Source organism: Podarcis liolepis (assembly GCF_965112155.1).
Source record: "Podarcis liolepis genome assembly, chromosome: 7".
Classification (NCBI taxonomy): domain Eukaryota; kingdom Metazoa; phylum Chordata; class Lepidosauria; order Squamata; family Lacertidae; genus Podarcis; species Podarcis liolepis.
This window is the reverse complement of record NC_139561.1, coordinates 66,661,267-66,681,530: the sequence shown is the minus strand read 5'-3', so window position 1 is coordinate 66,681,530 and position 20,264 is coordinate 66,661,267. Positions and strand designations below refer to the sequence as shown.

The 20,264-nt window shown below is 43.2% G+C and overlaps 1 protein-coding gene across 1 annotated transcript in view; it reads right to left on the bottom strand.

Annotated features, from left to right (window-relative positions):
- Positions 1 to 353: 353 nt before the first annotated feature.
- DHDDS (dehydrodolichyl diphosphate synthase subunit) overlaps positions 354 to 20,264 on the bottom strand; it is a 21,169-nt gene continuing 1,258 nt past the window's right edge. Inside the window, exons 2-9 of the mRNA XM_083512015.1 lie at positions 16,954 to 17,065; positions 15,373 to 15,489; positions 14,658 to 14,800; positions 9,961 to 10,077; positions 9,259 to 9,360; positions 6,175 to 6,289; positions 3,098 to 3,205; positions 354 to 1,988 (exon numbers count right to left, since the gene is read on the bottom strand). Of these exons, the coding sequence (XP_083368141.1) occupies positions 1,752 to 1,988; positions 3,098 to 3,205; positions 6,175 to 6,289; positions 9,259 to 9,360; positions 9,961 to 10,077; positions 14,658 to 14,800; positions 15,373 to 15,489; positions 16,954 to 17,016 (1,002 nt within the window). The 5' untranslated portion in view covers positions 17,017 to 17,065 and the 3' untranslated portion in view covers positions 354 to 1,751. The remainder of the gene's footprint in view (positions 1,989 to 3,097; positions 3,206 to 6,174; positions 6,290 to 9,258; positions 9,361 to 9,960; positions 10,078 to 14,657; positions 14,801 to 15,372; positions 15,490 to 16,953; positions 17,066 to 20,264) is intronic.

The following is a 20,264-nucleotide window of genomic DNA, read 5'->3' as shown; positions in this document are numbered from 1 at the left end:
ACCAAGTAGGATTGAACACTCTCCTCACCTACTCAGGGTTCAGTCAGGCTCCCTGCAGAAGTCTGCTATGGAAGCATGTTCCCCATAGGGAATGCACTGGTGAAGTAACACCCAGCAGGATTTTAAAAAGCCCATCAGCTGATGGACACGTGGTTGTGATTTTGGGGGGAAATGGCACCACAAACCAAATTGGATTCCCTGAAGCACCAAAACTGACCCATGCACTGGAGGCTGCCCACCCCTGAGGGGGTTTGGACTGGTGTGCCAACAGCTACTTCTAAACCATGTAGACAAAGAAACACCTTCCTTAAGGATGTTGGACCTCTTGTTTCCCACAGAAGCAACCATTCACGTTTTTCAACTTATTGATTGTAAGTTTTTAATGCAGAAGAAACATTTACTAATAAATATTCTTTCCCACCTCTGAAAAGATAACACATGGCTGGGAGGTTATGTGCATGCCCTGTTCAAGAAACAGGAGAGACATTCCCTTTAGAATTTGAGGTCTTTCTTAAAACAGCTGTTTCAGACATCATAAAAGCTATAAAGATTCAGCTTCTAACAGTAGGTAAAGCCACTGTATGAGAACAAAGTTCCCATAATTTATTGGTCACCATGTATTTCTGTATATATCCTTAACTACTTGCATCGAAAAAGGACACAATTCTTAAATGGTTTGATGATTTACAGTATCGGTTCTCTGACAATTGGCTCATCCTCACCATTTTTTAAAAAGATAATTAAACTGCACATTTCTTCTTTGGATTCACATAGCGTTAGAATAGAAACTTTTAATAATATTCAGCTTATTTTTAAAATTTGTTGTCTCCCCCCAAAAATTGCTTTATTCATGGCTTGATGCCTTAATCAGCCTCTTCACAGCTGTATCCAACATGCTGAATCTGCAAGTTTTTTATTTTTAAAAAATGACATTTTCTGGTGCCATCTGAAAGTAAAACACTTAAAAAAACCACACAGAGAGAGACAGCAGAGTATGCTGTATTAGATACACCTCCAGCAAACTGGAGTGCCCAAAGCTCTGTAGCACATACACAGCCAAGCAGAAAGAACATTCTCCCAATCTAGTTTTTATTAATTTATGTACCACTTAATGCCAAAATAGTTCTGGGGCAGGCAATGCACGTTTCCTTGTAGAGCCTCACAAGTACGCAGGTTCACCAAATTAGGGCAATTCTATTGTTTCTGGCCACACACAGAAAATTGAGACGAGAATTTTTATTTTTATTTAATGGGACAGCCAGTCTTCTAATTAGGCATCAAAAAGCCCATCTAGAACTAGAAACCCATTTGTCTGTGTGCATGCAAACAGGGTCCTTGTCCACTTTCCCCAACTGCACCCCTCCCTGCACGGCAAGCAACTTTTCAGAATTCGAAGAAGTTTAAGGAAACTTGTTTAGCTGAGGCACCGAAACACTGCAGTTTGGGAAGAGGGAGTGAAACAAGGACAGACCTTCCCAAGAACATCTACTCAAGCTTGTCCTCTTTGTTTGGTTACCTTTATAAACCCACATTACATAAACTTATTTCAGACACCGTCATCCCCAACCAAAGCTTGAATAACAACCAGAAACATAGGTGGTAAAGTCTTGTATATGTCTACTGAGAACACAAAGGGAAACAAAACTTTACATTCCCATTAACAAGTGAAGACCACTGGCAGCAGTTGAACTGTTTGTAACTTGATTCAAGTCCTTCCTCTCCTGGCTCCTGGCCCTACAAGTTCCTTTTGGTCATGCTGATGCCATACTCAGTTTTTCTAGGAAGTCCATGTGCTTATTCTCCAGGGCTTGCAAAAAACTCTGGATTCTCTCTTCCCGTTTAGCTCTGCATTCCTGGAGGAGAGTCCGCCGTCTCTGCGCATCTGTACAGGATGCAGAACCTTCCTCTTTCAGCTTCTCCAGCACACAGATCTTGTCATTTTCCATCTGCTGCCACTTCCTTTCTTCCATGTACAAATCCCTGGCTTTCTGAAAAGAAATGGCATATGAGTTGGTGAAAATGAAGCAAGCCTAATAGTCAATAGGGGGAGAGTCAATGTGGTGCCGTCCAGATGTTTGCGGGACTACAACTCCCATCAGCCCCAGCCAGCATGGCCACTTGGTCAAGGTTGATGAGAGTGGTGTGCCTTAACATCTTCAAAGTACCTCACTGGGTTCCCTGGAATAGAGAAGCAAAAATTGCTGGAGAAATTTGCTTCTGTTTGGCTCCCAAATGCCTCTCCATCCACCATGCAGCAGCTCCCAAAAGCAAGCAAGCAAGCAAGCAAGCAAGCAAACAAACAAACAAACAAACAACACCCAATCCCTGATGCTTCTCAAAGTTAGAGTTTGCTCCCTCTTCCTAAAATTATTTTTCTTCCATACACACTCTCACCAAGCAATTGCATTCCATTCTATGGAAACGCATTTGTCTTGCTACATGCAAAAATTCAGTGTATTTGGTCACTATCAAATATTTCTGCACTTCTGATTTTTGACTAGTATTTAACTGAAACAGAAGAAGACATCTGACCCACTTTAAAATCTACCCACAATGGAAAAGCTATCAGAACCATTTCAATAGGTCTGTTCTGCATATGATGAACACTGAACATCACCCAATGTCTAAATCTATTTCTAGATCACCTAATACCATTTTCACTAGGGGCACATTTGGGCTTAGTTACCTTTTATGATGATGTCATATATTTAACCATTTTGGTATTAGGAAACCTATTTTTATCAGCTTTGAACTAATTCTACGGTCTACCCATAAAACAAACTAGGAGGACCTCACTAAAGCCTACTCAAAATTTGATCTCCAGAAATTGGGATCTATTATTATATTATTCTTATTTATTAAATCTTATGTTCTGCCCGTGAATAGATAAATGACATAAGATGGAAAGAATTTTTGCTCAAATGTTACAGTTGAGATGGGGAATACTTGCTTTTAAAGCAATAATGTTGTTTTTTTTCCTTTTTTAAAAAAACTGGCACAATTCCCAGTCTTTTAAGTCTTGAGAAAGTCAGTTAATATTCATAATATGTTGGTGGGGAGTCCTGGGTTTGCCAGATTTGTGCCCTCTGGGTGTTACCTGAAGAGCATTGTAGTTCATCTGGAACTGAAGGACAGCCTCCCACAAGTTCCAGAAGGAGTAATCTGGCCACAAGACAGACTGGAAAACCAAGCATGTATGAGATGTCTGTAGAAAGAAAGACAAGGAGTTTAACAGGCAGCCCGCAGAGGGAAGAACACCACAGAATCAAGCAACGTTGGCCAGTGAAATTATTCTAGCACAAACCCACAAAAGGCCTTTCATCCATATGCTACATACATTCCTATTCATTGATTGCATGGGTTATGTGCAGATACTTTGGACCATGCTGGAATCCTGTAACCTCAAAATTCCACTATAAGAATGTGAAAACAGGGCAGAGAGGTGTTTAGCTTTGCACTAGGACCTTTGCAGTCATGAAAAGTGACTTCCCCATTGCTGCTGAAAGAAAGGACTGAGGCTGTGAGGACTCATTCTAGAGTGTGCACATCCAATACCAATTGCCATTCCACCTCAATATCCTTTTGGCAGTGAAGGGAGCATGATCAGTCCAACACTACACCTCTAAAAAGTTTTTTTGGGTGGGGGTTGGGGGTAGGAGAAGGAAGGGCATTGAGCTCTAAGGATGTATGCCTGAGGTGACAACCTGTGGTCTACTTTAACACACACATACTCTCTCTCTCTCTCTCTCTCTCTCTCTCTCTCACACACACACACACACACACACACACCAGTGGGCTCCCTGCTGTGATACCAAAAGATATTTGTGTCTCCCTCCAAATTTCTCTATAAAAAAAGAAATTAAAAAATCCTCTCCTCTCCCCACCCCAACAGCTCATGTAGGTCCCTCACTGTACTATTGTGATGACAAATGGCTTGTGTCCCTCCAAGCCACCCCCACCACAGTTCAATTGGTCCATTTTAAAACAATGACTTTAACACTTACTTATAACAATGGTTTTGAATAGTCTCAACTTTATCTAGAAATATCTAAAATAATTAAATCACCCGTACAAGCTTCCCCACAATTGTCTTTATGGAACAGGATGACTGTTAACGTGAAGGCTTGTTGCTCTAAACAACCTTTGGCATGGATGCTAACAGCAACCAGGATGGTTTAAGAACATATGGACTTCAGCTATTGCAGGGAGGGGTGGTGGTGGGGATAACACTGTTTATCCAGAGGGATGGATGATCCAGATTGCTGGTGGGATTTTATTTCTGGTGGGATTTTATTTCGCATGCTTTGGACTTAGATGCCCAACATTCACCATCCACGCCAGCTCAGGAAATATGGATGCCTCAATTTAGACTGGTGTGTTGCCATTTCTTCCTCTTATCCTTTTTTTGTTTGCTTGCTTGTTTTCTGTATAGTATGATGTGATACCCTGCTACTGAACTTTTGTTTGCTAGTAACACTTTTTATGTTACAATAAAAATAACAAAACAACATTATGGGGGAAATGTTTTGGAAGGCAGGCTTGAGAGCTACAGTTCTTGTTGTGCACATTTTCTCACTTTGGCCATACCTCCTGGACAACCATGGGGCCCACGTAGCCCTCTGCCTGGAAAAGGTTAGCCAACTCTAATGCAGGCCAAAGAGCACAGATTCTTGCAGGCCTGCTTCTTGCAGTCCTTTTTGTAGCAAAGCACCCCTCCTCCTTTTCTGCTGGGAAAAGGATCGTGTTGCAGGAAACCAGCAGGTAGAATGACCCTGGCATTTGCAAAGCAGGGTGAGGGCTGCACTTGCTTCACATTCAACCTACACAATTCACTAGCCTCCTGAACATTAAAATGATAGGTGCTTGTTTAATCTCAGCTGATAACCTATTCCAGAATGCTGTAGTTGCAAGACTCAAAGCCCAGGTTCTAGGTACAGGCTAAGTGCACCTTTGGGACGTGTGGTACTCCCAGAATTCTCCAGTTGAGGGGTGCAGTTGCCAGCTAGGAATATATGGGGTGAAGAGGTCCCTTAGCAAACGGGACATGGAAATCAAAGGGGGAATCCTGAAAGGAAATTTCCCCATTTATAGTTCATGTTTTGCATAAAACGGAAAGCTGTAATTCAGGGGCAGCTAACCTGCGGCCTTCCAGACACTGCTGGGGTATAGTGCCATTGTCCTTGACCACTCAAGGTGGGGCTGTTGGGAGCTGGACTTCAGTGGCATCTGGAGGGCCATAGGCTGGCCACTCCTGCTGTAATGTTAGCAGTATCAGAAGAAGAGCTCTGTTGGATCAGACCAAAAGCCCGTCTAGTTTAGCATCTTGTTCTCAGAGTGGCCAACTAGGAAGTCCACAAACCTCCCAGCAACAGATATTCAGAGGCATATCCATGGTTTAGGACTGGCACCTGCATGCAGCTTATCCAGAAGCTGCAGCTAGTGCAGAATGCAGCAGCTAGGTTGGTTGTTGAAGTATTCTATTGAAACCATAAAACACCTCTGCTGAGGGAGCTGCACTAGCGAGTGTTACAGTTCAAGGTTTTGCTTTTAGCATTCTAAGTCCTAAAAAACTTGATCTGGAAGGGAGACCCTTGCCCAATATAGCCCTACCAAGCTACTGCTCTTCTCAGATGCAATAGTGTTGAGAGTACCATATGCCTTAACTTGCACTAGAAACCATACTTTTGGTTCTGCAGTTCCATTTCTCTGGAATCAGTTCCCAGCCAAAATCAGTCACCAGCATCAAGCTGCCTAGGCGCCTACTAAGTACATTTTTGTTTCAAAAGACTTTCTTTGAGGCATGACCCAGTCATTTATGCAACATCAGTTTTATATCTGAACAAGATTTTTGGAGCCCGTAGGAGTGGCTTTATTGTTTTTAAAGCTTGACATTGACTCTCAACATTTAGCCCTGAACTGACAGCTCCTTTGTTCACACTGGAATTCCAGTACGTGATGCAGGACTGTATATCTTCGAATGTATTTTTATTCTAATGGTTTAATGAAGAGAGATTCAGATTCCACCCCCAAAGCTGAAACGCAAAATCTTTCCTGAAACCGTACAACAAAATCCCCAGAGCCAAAGTGCTAAATTATTTCTAAACAAGACCAAGCAGAGCAGGAGAGGTGGATCTCACTCTTCCAACCTCATGGGTAATTTCAGTTCACTGTTACCTGCCAGAGCATGAAATCGCTAAGTCTGACTTCTCCGGAAGTCCTTATTAGGATGTCTGGATGAGGAGATTTACAGGTATACAGGCACTTGTCGATCAGCGACTCTGATACATCACTAAGAGACACAAAACTTAAATTAGGGAGGCAATGTTTATCTACAAAGTGGAATGCACATTAGGTGGACCATGAAGACCTTCTGGATCAGGCAAAGAAGAAGAAGAAGAAGAAGAAGAAGAAGAAGAAGAAGAAGAAGAAGAAGAAGAAGAAGCGGCCCACTTATTCCAGCATCCTCCTCCACACACTGCAGCCATGCAGATGCCTATGGCAAAACTCCATAAGTGGTACATGTGGGTATCAACCCTCACCTGCTGTCGCTCCTCCAACTGGTATCCAGAGGTTTACTGTCTCTGAATTCAGGGGTAGCCTACACTCATCATCATGGCTAGGAGGCAGTGGTGGGGCTCCTAGCCATGCAGACTAGAAAGACGGCACCATGTGCTTATTTCTGCACCTCTGGATCTTAACTTTAAATGATTCCATCCAAGTGCCAATCTCCTTAAAGAAGAAAAGGAGGGCACAGAGAGCAGCATGGCCTACCCACTTAGGAAACTGCCTTCCCCAAGAAGCAAATTCCAAGCATTTTTCTGAAAGCACTGAGGACTTTGTTTGAACTTGCTTTGGGTGGTAAGGAGTAAACTGGCACAAGATACATTTGATAAACATGTTTCATATACGATCAGACTCATTTTATTATTGTTTCTAAAGTGTGGAGCAGATTCTAAAGGGCACAAGGGAGATGTGCCCTTTATTTGGAGTTTCTAAACTCCAAATAAAAAAACAAACAACTCTTGAATCTATACTAGCACTATGCCTAATTGCCCATTCTTTGTTTATGGCACTTATTTTTCTTTCTCATTTCAATACTACTTTTCCGCCAGAGAAGAATGCACCAAGTAGGTGAAGAAGAAATGCAACACAGTTACAACCACAAACACAAAAAGGCAATACAAAGTGTACCAGCATTTAAGACCATGACATCTGTAAGATCATAAACCTAAAATAAATCCACTTGTGTTTTGTCCTCACGCCCTCCAGAGACTTGAAAGAACAGGGAAGTTCTAAAGAACCAGCTCAGTGCATGGAAAAGCCTTGTGAATAAGAGTAACTAGCATGCAGAATGTGTCACCAGCCTCCTGGGGGCTGGCAGAGAGAGATGGAGAATTCTGCTCATCCTCTTTCATCCTGATTTGGTTTCTTGGGTTTGTGTGCCAGGTGTGGAGGTGCTCCTCCTCCTTCCCCAGTCCACATTTGCCTAAATGGAACTCCATGTGCTTGCCTACATGCAAATCCATATCACCTACGGCTACCAGACTCGTGCTTAAATACAAGGCTAGCACAGGAGGATGGCATGTGGTGAGCCTCTTGAGGAGCAAAATCCACAAGAACGGCACCACTGCTAAGGTGGTCCTGCTCCACTGATGTAAAAATTCCTATGGGTCTCAATGACCAGAATACTTTTGTATGTGGAGAAGCCCCCACTGCAACCCAATGGTCCTCCAACCCCCAAAATAGTAGTTTTGCGACTGTGCCCAGGTGGTGGGTGTAGAATGCAAGACATTGATCAGTCAGCAGCTTTCAATACAGTCCACCATGCTATCCCCTCCTGAAGGGGCTCTGTGAGATGGAAGTCAAGAGGTGCAGTATTGTGGTAGTTCCAGTCCCATCTGCAGGACCACTTCCAGAATGTAGCACTGAGGGACTTTCACTTGGCCCTGAAGCAACTGTGCTGCCAAGTTCCATTCTGTCCCCCATGAGCTATAGGAAACCGCTAGGAGGGGGTCTTATGACGATTTGAGGCTTGAATAGCTGAAAATCAGTTTTCATTTAGAGAAAGGATGGGGACCCTCAGCCCTGAGGCCAAACGCAGCCCCCTCCAGGCCTCTTAGTGGCTCTCAAGACTTGTATGGCTCAGGAAGGGGTGCAGCCTGGGACATGTCCCCAGCACTGCTTAGTAACCTTCTATTGAGTACCCAGCGGTCTGTTTCGTGTTGTTTGTTGTAGCATTTTCTTGCTATGTGTTTCTTTTGTTTTTCAAATAGTTTTGCTTGCTTTCAAAAAAGCTACATGGGCAGGTATTTGGGACGGAAAGGTGGCACACTGATTTTTAGTACACGTGACTTCTCTCAAGAGGTTTAGTCGCACTGGTGCAGGCCTCAGGCCCCGGCAACTATGATTTAGAATGGAACGCGAGAGATGGGGGGGGGGTGCCGAAATTTGGCATCACCCAGGGCACCGCTGAAATTTGAGACCAAGATCCACTACTGCTTCTCTAAGAACATTTAAGGTGTTTCAGAATGGCATTGGACTTCTGTGGGAAGGCCCAGACAGTTGCAGTGGAGAATGTAGACGAGGAGGTGGTGTAGGACACTGGGAGTAAGTCAGCGTGATGCTGGTGGACTACAATCCCATTATCTCTGACCGCTGGCCATGCTGGTAGGGACTGATGGGAGTTGAAGTCCAGAAACACCTGGAGGGCATCATGTAGGCTAGCCTTGCGAAAGTATGATTATGGCTGTGTACAAACAGACTGGAAAACTAACCGGCATGAGCTTTGCTTTCCCCAGCCTTTCCCTAAGCAGCACAGGTAGAGTCCTGACTGCCAGTTTGCCCTTCCGCTGAGGCTTCGGATTTCATGACTGCTTTGTTTGCATTTCCAAGAGCCTTGCATATTTATGCCCTCCAATGTTTGCTTAGTGCTTTAAGGTTGCTGGTGTTTTTTGGTGTGTTGTTTTTTTTAAAGGTTTTCATGCTTTGAAAACTGCTCTTCATGATTGACACAATGGCCAGCCAATCAGTGTACAGGAATGTGCTCCAAGGAGTGGCGGCAGCAGCAGCAGTATGGGGGTGGGGGATGGGAAAATCTGGCTTCATGTGGGCACAAGGGCCCGACATTCAGCACTATGACGATCCAGCTCCTTCTGCCAAGCCTAAGGAACAGAGCTCAACCTGGGACTGAAGATGGTATGCCACAGAGCGGATGCTTCCACAGCAGCCCCATTGCGGAAATCAAACATGCAAGGTTACCTGGGTTGAAGCAGTCCTTCTTCGACCCCCCAAGCCAGCTCTTTCACCGCATTGCTAATCTCTTGTCTTGATGTGTATGCAATACCAATGTTCAAAAAACACCTTTTAAAAATAAAGAGAGAAGAAAAATGACGCACGGTGTTAAGGAAGTTCTCCTCCCTCTCTTATCATAGCTGAACTTGAGTTCATCCAATTAAACTGATAGTCTATTCTGAATCTCCTCCTAAAAGGAAGCTGAAAGGAAGTTTTTAATGTTTGATGCTTTATTCTATTTTATATATCCTGTAAGCCGCTCAGAGTGGCTGAGGAAACTCAGCCAGATGGGTGGGGTATAAATAATAATAATAATATAATAATAATATTTATTATTATTATTATTATTATTACTACTACTACTACTACACAATTAAAGGAAGCACAAAGGGTTCATAATCCACACAAAGCCAAGATATGGACGGGCCCCGGGTTTCTGATACAATTGCAGTGAGATTATGTACAGGGAGTGGCCTGACTTAATACCTCCCTGCCCCATTTTGACATTAAATACAGACATGCACAATGAGAGTAATGAATGATCACTTGGTTTTTGTTCAAACATCTGACAAACATGCCCCTGCTGATGTTCTGTTTGGTTTTATGGTCTCGTGACGACTCCAATAAAAACCATGTTTTAAAATGGCAAGACTTTGCAACAGGACTCACGTGTTGTAGTGCCTCGTTGCCAGCACAACTTTGGCAATTAGTTCCTGGATATCTTTCGGCAGGAGGGGCAGGTCCCCGAGGATACGAACACACACACCGTGTCTCTCCAAGTTCTCCCTAAAAGGGAGAAGAGGAAGAGGATGTGGGAATTTGACTAACACAACAGACAAGACAAACCCCAGCAATGCCAGCACATACAGTATACAGTCAATATTAACCGCCACTCAGTTATTCAGAGATTCTGCTTACATCTTGCAACAGGACACATGGAGGAGTGGGGGAGAGAAGAATACAAGTCACAAGGGTTGTAAGCAAGAGTTGGATCTGGGGCCACGTGAACAATGACAAGGCAGCAAGACATTTGAAACTGTCCTGCCAAAAGCTCCAAAGATGTTTACTATATCATCCAGCAGCCATGATTTCAGCTTACAGTGGTACCTTGGTTCTCAAACGCCTCAGTACTCAAACAAATTGGAACCCAAACACTGCAAACCTGGAAGTAAGTGTTTCAGTTTGCGAACATTTTTCGGAAGCTGAACATGCTCCGTTTTGAGTGTTATGCTGACTATTTGAGTGTTATGCTGATGATTTGAGTGCCACACTTCTTTTTTGAATGTTACGATTCTGATTTGAGTGCCACACTTCCATTTTGAGTGTTACACTGAGGTCTGTCTGTTTTTGCTATTTATTTTGCGTTTTTGTGGCTCTTTTTTGTTTTGTTTTTGTGACTGTGTGGAACCCAGTTCAGCTATTGATTGATTGATTGATTGATTGACTGATTGATTGTGTGACTGCAGTACATTGTTTATTGCTTTCATTTTATGGATCAATGGTCTCGTTAGATAGTAAAATTCATGTTAAATTGCTGTTTTAGGGGTTGTTTTTAAAAGTCAGGAACGGATTAATCCATCTTGCATTACTTTCTACGGGAAAGTGCGCCTTGGTTTTGGAACGTTTTGGTTTTGGAATGGACATCCAGAATGGATTAAGTTTAAGAACCAAGGTTCCACTGTACTTTAATGAGCTGTGAATGAACAGCAGTGAAGTGTACTGTATGGGTGCTGGTTTTTCAAACCCATTGCAGGGGGAAACATTAATTAATTTAGTCTACTGACTTTTACAAGAGGGGACCAGGGTATCTACACAGTTGCACTTTGCTTCAGCCTAGGGTGGAAGGCAAAGGTGCTCAATCCTGCCATTGCCAGGCTCCACTGGCTAAGAGCCCCAATAAAAATTATTGCCTTCAGGGTCCCAACTGAATGCTCACTCTTCTTAGACGTAACCTGAGAAAAAAATCATATAATCAGGTTTACGCTACAGTAGGAAAAAGGCTGTTCATACCCACCCTAGACTAGAATTATATTTACTTTCATCTTGGTCTAAATTGGAGCAGCTCCCCCAAGATTCCAGACAATTTAATATAGAAATTAAGCACCTTAATTGTTTCACTTCAGAGGAAGGACACACACTGAAGCTCCAAGAGTGCTGTTTGGGTCTCTGTTTACTTCCTTTACTGGCTGTCCCTCTTATCAGTGTTATGGTATCATTTGAAATGAGTTTTGGTTGTGAGCAGATCTTAGCTCTAGGAGAGCACTGCTCCAATTAATAAAGTTTGCTTTATACCAACAGATAATTTGAAAATATAAAAATTCCCAATAAATAATAATAATAATTTATTATTCATACCCCGCCCATCTGGCTGGGTTTCCCCAGCCACTTTTCCCAATGTAAATTATATACCAGCTAGCAGGTTACAGCCAGTTGGGTTAATAATTCCAGTCCTAACAACCTTTTTTCCCATAGTTAACCAGTCAGCAATTGGCAAACTCTGAAGTTTCACTTCAAGTACAGGACAGGACAGTATGAAACATACTTTATAATTCATGTAATAGCTATCATATGACACTTTTCTTACATCCCACATACAATTATTCTGTAATCCTTATGCACAATGTACTGAATTCATGACAGCTGACTAATCTGGGGATATCCTTGTTCACAGCTCATTCTCTTAACCATCATGCTACCCTCATCTCAATGATAAATAACTTTGGTTTAATTATTTACTTGTGTTTTATTTTGTATTTTATTATGTGAACCGCCCTGAGATCTTTTGATGAAGGACAGTATATAAATTTTATTATTAAATGATGACGATGATAATAATAACAATAACAGTAACAGGTAGGAAAGCCTGTCCCCCTCCAGATTTATTTAAACCCCAACTTTCTTTTCTCATGGCATACATGAGGTTCTCAGGTGGTTATCCACCCAGGCACTGATCAGAGCCTTGCTCAGAATCTGCAAGATGGTGGTCCTCATGTATTTTCAGACCATACCCAGAGGCCCTGTGGGCACCAATGGTTGGGGCTGAGGGAACTGAGAGTCCAGCATCATCTCTAGAGGACCTTCTGTCAAGTATTTCTTCAGGTCAACTGTGTGTTTGAGAAAGCAGGCATTGTTGCGGCCTGTGGAAACTCGATTCCTAATGGCCATTTTCATCCCGATAATAGCACAAGGATGTGGAATAATCCTCCAAACTCTCCATAGTCCAGCACAGAACTGAAAAGAACCCAGTAAGTACCCACTACTCTAGTTTCTTTCTGCTGCTCTGTCAATATACACTAATGGTCTATTTGACCCTGTAAAATTCAAAACACAACCACATTTCTCTTTTTATCCTGGTCCCACTAACAGCTGTAATACAGTCAAGCAGCAGCTATTCACAGGAAGACCTCTAAAAGCTCAGGCTAGTTTTATTTTATTTCGTAGTGCAAAAATATGCAGAAACATGAATAATATACCTATAAATATTATACCTCCAGCTTTCTTAGCTTAATTTGTTGCAGGAAGTTAACAATGGGACAAGGAAAATAGATTTTATGCGATTTAATGGTAGCCAAGAGACTGATACGGATACATGATCTCCTTTTGATAATATGATAACACTTGCAACTGATGAACAGACTGCTTACAGACGTAGACTCTGCTTGGATAAATGATAATATTTGGAATGAATTTACATAAAATGTGGTAGGCTATTAATATTTACATTAGTGTTAGACTAATATCAAATTTATAAAAGAATGTATGGGTTAGGGTATTGTTGTATATATTCATATATTCCCCCCCCCTTTACAGAGTTTTGTGCCTTTTTTTGTTTGTATCACTTTATTGCGTTATAATTTAAAACGGTTCAATAAAATATCATTTTTTTAAAAAAAAAATTTGCTGGTAAACATCCCCTTGGTTGGTTGCAAGAGAATGGTATGTAAATAATTTTATAATTATGAATTAATAAGTGTTAGAAATGATCACAAAAACTGTAATAATTTGATGCAGGTCTCTTTTTTGCTCTCATATTATCACCACAGGGGTTAATTAGCCTACTAATGTTTATGTGATCAACACTGCTTTGCAACCGGCCCATGCATGTACATTTAAGCTTTTAATTGTCACAGTCTCTGTTTTTCCCATTTCAATTCCCTCCAATGTCACTGTTGACCAGATTTTCTTTACCTCCATCCACCATCACCCCACAATGTGCCTACTATGGCACTTCACAAAGTAGACACTAATCTGCTAAAGCTTATGCCCTTGAAATTATATACTGAAAATAAAATAAATGGATGAAACTTTGGGAAGGTATTGTTCCAAAAATAAGTTAAAGCACAGCAATATTCCATATCCTCAGTTACTAATCTGCCAGTTCACAAAAACCTCAGCCATTTCCCTGTAGAATTATACAAAAATTTTAGTCGTTAAGGAGACTGACAACTAGTGTGACATTTGTTTCCGTATGTACCTACCAAGACTCTAAAGATCTTCACCTGAGGTCTTTCTCCAAATTACTAGGTGAAATGTGGCAGGCAGGCAATGAAGACGGGGCCTTTTCAGTGGTGGCACCTCAATTATGGAATAATTTCCCAAGATGTTTACCTGGCAACCACCTTGATGTCTTTTTTTGGCAGCAGCAAAGACCTCTATTTCCCCAGGCCTGTTAATTTGTTTAAATTGCTAAACTGTCTTTCTCTCTCCACCAAATGATTTTATGCTGCTTATATAGGTTATTATTGCTTTTATTCAGTGGGGTCTTATTTTTATTTTAATGAAAGGAATATTTTGCTTAGGTAATCTGGCTTGGGAACATTTGTGGGAATGGCAAGTTATATATATGTAAAACAAATAACCAAACCCTGCTTCCAACAGTTTGCCTTTGAGACAATACAGAAAAGCTACTTTAGAAGCAAGTATATTTACTGCAATTTCCCCCACCAGGGCAAAAATCATGCTCTAATGCAGGATTAATTCATGGGTTCTTTCCAACTGACTTTTACTCAGAATGGACCCACTGAAATGAATGGCTTTGACTCACTTAGGTCCATTAATTTAAGTCGGTTTGTTCTGAGTAAAAGTCAGTTGAATACAATTCAATGTTTCCTGCTGGTGACAGAAGTGATAACTCAAGTCAGGCCTAACTTTTAAATGCATGCAGAAATACATCATGTTCCTTAACAGCAAATGAGGGCAACCTGTGGCCCTCCAGATCTTGCTAGACTACAACTCCCATCATCCCTGACCATTAGCCATGCTAGCTGGGGCTGATGGAAGTTGGAGTCCAATGACAACTGGAAGGTCTCAGGTTCCCGGCCCTGGACTTGCAGGTTGCGGCAGAAGGCTAGAAAGAAGGAGCTTACTGTTCTTCTAGAAGACGGGTAAATTTTTGCCTTGCCATCTCCATCAGGCCTTCCACTTCTTCCTGGGATCGCTTGAAGTTCTCAATACTAAAGGCATAGACTGTGACTTCCCGGATACCCAGACTCAAGCACCACTGCAGTGTCTGTAGAAAAGGAGATATTTATTCAAAGCCAAAGTGACAACAAACTAGTCACTAAAACTAAATTTTTGTTTTTGGGTCGCCCTTCATCAAATAGCTCTAGGGTGGGTTACAGAAACACACGCAAACCTCTCTCCCCATTTGATTTATGGATATCTGTAAATAGGTGGTTTTTGCTCCCTTTGTGCTCATCAAATGATCTTTCCATTGACCACTGGGGTGCCACCACTGGAAAGGCCCTCTCCCTGGAGGTTACCCACCTCAATTCATCCAGAGAACCCAAAACAAACCCCCTGAAGCTTTTAAGGTTCAGGTAAGTACAGAGGGGAGAAAACTGTATATAAAGTAACTTGGTCCCAAGCCATTTAAGGCTGTAAAGGTTAAAGCCAGCCATTTTAATCTGGACCTCAAAAGGAAGAAATTGAGGCCAGGCAGACAGAAAAAAAGAACAGGGAACAGGGTGATTAGACACACACATTTTTACCTAGCCAAGGCAAATGTGAACCAAGACTTGAAGCCACCATCTCGGCCTTTGCATCCTAAACAGCCACTTGTCTAGAAAAGGTCCTCCTCACCTGTGCTAGTTTTGCAAATCCCTGTGAATGTCCTTCTATTTTTTTCACTTTGTGTTTTTGAGCATAGCGGCGGTTGCCATCCATGATGAAGGCGATGTGCTTGGGCATTGGGCCTGCCTAAATGCAAAGGGTGGGGGGGAGAAAGCAGAGAAATGATAAGCTGTCAGAAAAATGATAATCAAACTCAATTTCAGCCTAAGCATGTATCATGAGCCAGGGCAGAGATCAAAGGTCAGCAGAATCAGGCACCTGCTGACAGCCCACATTCAAACAAGAGCCACCTGGACCCGGTCCTCCTATTCTTGCTTGTTCACCTGTGGGTCATTCTGGCCCAGAAGGGATGAGCAAATAAAGACCTGCTGCCCACTGCTTGTCTGTCCACTGGTTCTGTCTGGCAAGCAAGCGGGTGGTAGCAATAATAGGTCACAGCGATAGAAGTGAGTGGGTAGGCTTGCTAAGGGAGGGGGCGCAATGAGAATGTATTGCTAATGGCCTCCCAAACCAGGACAAGGCATGAACTCAGGCTTGCCCTCCCTAAAGGTGAGCACAAAGTGGTGGTGGGGGGTGGCGGCCCGAAAATAACAGCTATATGCAGAGTGCAGGAACAAAAGCGACACAGATTAAGTCAGCAGTACACCTCTACCCCCCCCCATTACAGGTTTTTTTAAAGAATAACTGCTGAGTTTTAGAACAAAACTCAGCACCACAGGACAGCCTTGTTCATATGCTCATAAAGGTTGGCAACCTGCAAATATACACACACACACACACACACACACACACACACACACACACACCAACCTGCTGAGGAATAGTGGAGGAGGAACAAGGAATTCTGTCCTCCTTGCAGGAGCCCACATTGTTTCTGTGCTGGGTGCAGAGGACAGGCAGAGCCAGCCAACCCTTCTCCACCATCCCACTCATTTATCTGCCTGAAATTCCTTCCTGCCTATGGCCAAAAGAGCTATCCTCAGGGCTGTGGAACCTGCAGCTCTTGGTCAGGCAATACATGGCCCTTAGCCTAATACCAGGTCAGGTGGGAAGCCTGAAGGGAGGAAACATACAGAGTTCTGAAAGTGATCACTACAGAACTTAGAGAATAGTAATTTGTCTGTCCCCTCGGCAGCACACTATTGGGTGGTTGGGTGGGGGGAGAGAGAGGTGGGTGTCCCTGCCTATATTTAGCTATGGCCCATGAGAGATCACTGGCAAGAGAAGGAATGCCACTGCAGAAAAAGGGTTCTCCAGGAGAACCTCTAGGACCAGAATTTCCAGAGGTGTTCCCCTATAGCAGAGGTGGGAATCTATGGCTCATGGGCTTAATGAGACCTGCCAGGCCTCCCCATTTGGCCCATAAGGCTGTTCTCACCAAGCATGCCCACCTAAATGTCATGTATGACATCGCGATGTGTGGTGCTTTGCAAGATCTCATGGCCTACAAGATAGGGGATCTGGGTTGCCGGCAGGATTCAGCTCTTCACCCTTCAAGCCCTATAGCATCATACATGCAGCAGTACTTCTAACACTCACATGCAAGCATCCAAGTCAAATAACCTGTGATAGCATCAGCGTAACACTTACCTTTATCACACTGGCACAGAATCTCTCCAAGATGGACAAATCTCCTTCTTTTATCCAAGACATGGTCCTCCCTTTTCAAGCAAACTTTTTTAAGTTGAAGAGAAAGGAGAGCCTGAAAGTTATGGGAAGAAAAAAAAAGTTTTATTCATCCTTATTATTAATTAAATTTCTATCCTGCCCTTCATCCCAAAGAAGCCCAGGATTTGGGGGGGCGGGAGTGGGAAACAAAGCAGTGAAACAAAATAGTAGAACAATAACATCAAGAACATCTAAAAACAGTCACATATCCTTCGAGTTAATACTGAAGGTCTACCAGGCTTGCATGTTAAGCACACTGCTTTATGGAAGTGAGTTGTGGACAACTTACAACTGCCAGGAGTGATGCTTCAACACCTTCTACATGAGCTGCATCAGGAAGGTTTTGTGTATCACTTGACAGGACAGAGACTCAAACAAAGATGTGCTCTCCCAAGCCCACATTCCCAGCATGTCAACACTCTGGTCTCAGTGACATCTACACTAGCTTGGTCGCGTCTACAGAATGGAAGATGGCAGAATCCACTAGGGCCTGCTCTATGGGGAGCTGGCTTTAAGCACCAGGTCAGTTGGCAGACCATCTCTGTGTTACAAAGATGGCTGCAAAGGTGGCATGGAAGCTGGCAACATTAATCCCGCCATATGGGAATCCCTTGCAGACAATTGCACTATTAGGAGACACTATTAGGTCGTGTATCCACAGCAATGACCAGAGGAAGAATTACTGCTGGGAGCAGCAGCACAACCGGACAATTTCATCTGTCTCTACTCAACAAAACATGTCTCTCCCATATTGGTCTGTACAGCCACAGCAAGTGCTGTAAGTCTCCAATGGTTTGACTTTACCCACAAAGGTGCACTTTTCCATTGTCTCCCAAGACAGGCGGATGCCAGCTGGAACAACTAACTGCTGGGAACAGTTATCTTTCAGCCATCAAATGCCTTTGTGAACAGGTATGTTTTAAAATACAATCTGAAGACACTGGAATTTTGGGACACAGGGTTGTCTTTGGATGAACACAGTGGCATAGCGTGCGTTGTCAGCACCCGGGGCAAGGCAAGTAATTTGCGCCCCCTAACCCATGGATTTGTGCCCCCTAACCCTAACCCCCAGATGTTGCGCCCGGTGCGGCCGGGCCCCCCTGCACCCCCACGCTACGCCACTGGATGAACATGCATCTTACTGATCCATAACAGAAGGAATGAAGGTTCTCTGGTTCTCCAGCTGTTGCTAGACTACAACTCTCATCATGGCCAACTGCTCACTATACCGGCTGGTGCTAATGGGGAGTCCAGCATCTGGAGGCCCCAGGGTCACCATGCCTTGTTTCACAGCAGCTATGGAGGAACCTCTGCAGTTTTATTGATTGTAATATGATAGAATATTGGCCCAGTGTATAACCACAGAGCCTAGGGCTTGCCGATCAGAAGGTCAGCGGTTCGAATCCCCGCAACAGGGTGAGCTCCCATTGCTTGGTCCCTGCTCCTGCCAACCTAGCAGTTCGAAAGCATGTCAAAGTGCAAGTAAATAAATAGGTACCACTCCAGCGGGAAGGTAAACGGCGTTTCCGTGCGCTGCTCTGGTTCGCCAGATGCGGCTTAGTCATGCTGGCCACATGACCTGGAAGCTGTACACCAGCTCCCTTGGCCAATAAAGCGAGATGAGCACCGCAACCCCAGAGTCAGTCATGACTGGACCTAATGGTCAGGGGTCCCTTTACCTTTACTGTTTATTAACCTGGCTTTTAAGATCCACCTGCCTCTATGTGCTTTCAGGTTTGTTTGGATTTCTGTTTCAATTGTGTATTCTTATGCAAGGCAATTTTCATGGAAGAGCAATATATTTTAAAACCCTACAATAAAATTAATCTCTGCAGAGGATGGCCCTGCCATACTAGCATTGCAAATTGTGCAAGAGTCCATGGGCATGTACAAGGGTCATGGGCGCCTATACAGTACTGCCCACAAAGCTTTTGCCACCCCTTATGTGCAAATAAAAAAGAATTCAGAACTAACTCCTGCAGCAAAGCAGCAATTCCTCATGCAGCCAGCAAGGCTGAAGCAAAAGACGGTTCAATTGACTATTGTTGCTCCAACCAGTTGCTGTGGAAAAGAAAGTTTCAGGGTGCAATTCTGCAGTACTTACCTGGGAAAGTCCCACTGAACTCAATGGAGCTGAATAGACATGTACTGGACTGCAGTGTCAGTTACATATTTCCTCCCTCAGTTACAGCAACCCCTCTAGCAGTACTGGGGCAAAGGGGGAGAAGGCTTTCTGCCTTCTCTCAGCAATTGTTTCAGTGGTTTGAAGGCTGTTTCTCTTCTCTTGGACAGTGCCTTGTCTTTATACATTTGCCCAGCAGCCATAGGAGACCTGGAACTCCACATGAAGTAGGAGGAGGAATGCAGTGCCCCCCGTCCCTCCTCTGCACTCAGCACAGAAATGTAGTAGGTTGCTGCAAGAGGGACGAAGCTATTCATCTTTCTTCTGCCAACCCCCAGCAAGGTAATAGGGTGTGCATTTGGTTTTTGGGCAGACTAATAACTTTAGTGGGGTTATTTGGAAGGCTGCTACTGGGGCAGTGGAAGGAAACTTAACCTGAAACTGTTCTTAACCTGAAGTACCACTTTAGCTAATGGGGCCTCCTGCTGCTGCCGCGCCGCCGGAGCCAGATTTCTGTTCTCATCCTGAAGCAAAGTTCTTAACCTGAAGCACTATTTCTGGGTTAGTGGGAGTCTGTAACCTGAAGCGTATGTAACCTGAGGTACCACTGTACTGTACAGGTGAATATGTTAGTTTATTTTTCCTCTTGTTTTTACACTAGCTTTTAATTTTGTAGGTCAATTCATGTTCTCCTTTCTGAGAAAAAGTGACTAATACTAATAAAAGTGACATAATGATAATTATGACTATACATTAGTAATATAATATGAAGACTATATACACCTGTAACTCAGGATAACACTTTGTGCATCTGATAAAACAAACTGTGGTCCGTGAAAGCTTATGCCATCATAAACTTTGTTTAAGGTGCCACATGACTTTGTTGTTCTTGTTGCAACAAGATTAACACAGCTGGAAATATGATGGAGGTGTTAGTCATCAATATATCAGCGTTTCTGCTTTATTTTTTTAGCTCTGTTTACTGCTCTTGAAAGCCACTTTGAGAATCATTTGGAAAAGATGTCTAAAAATAAACTTGAAGAAATGTAGCCTAGTTTTCACTGAAGTGGCAAACCTAGGAGTGTTCCACTTCAGATTACAAGGCAAGATC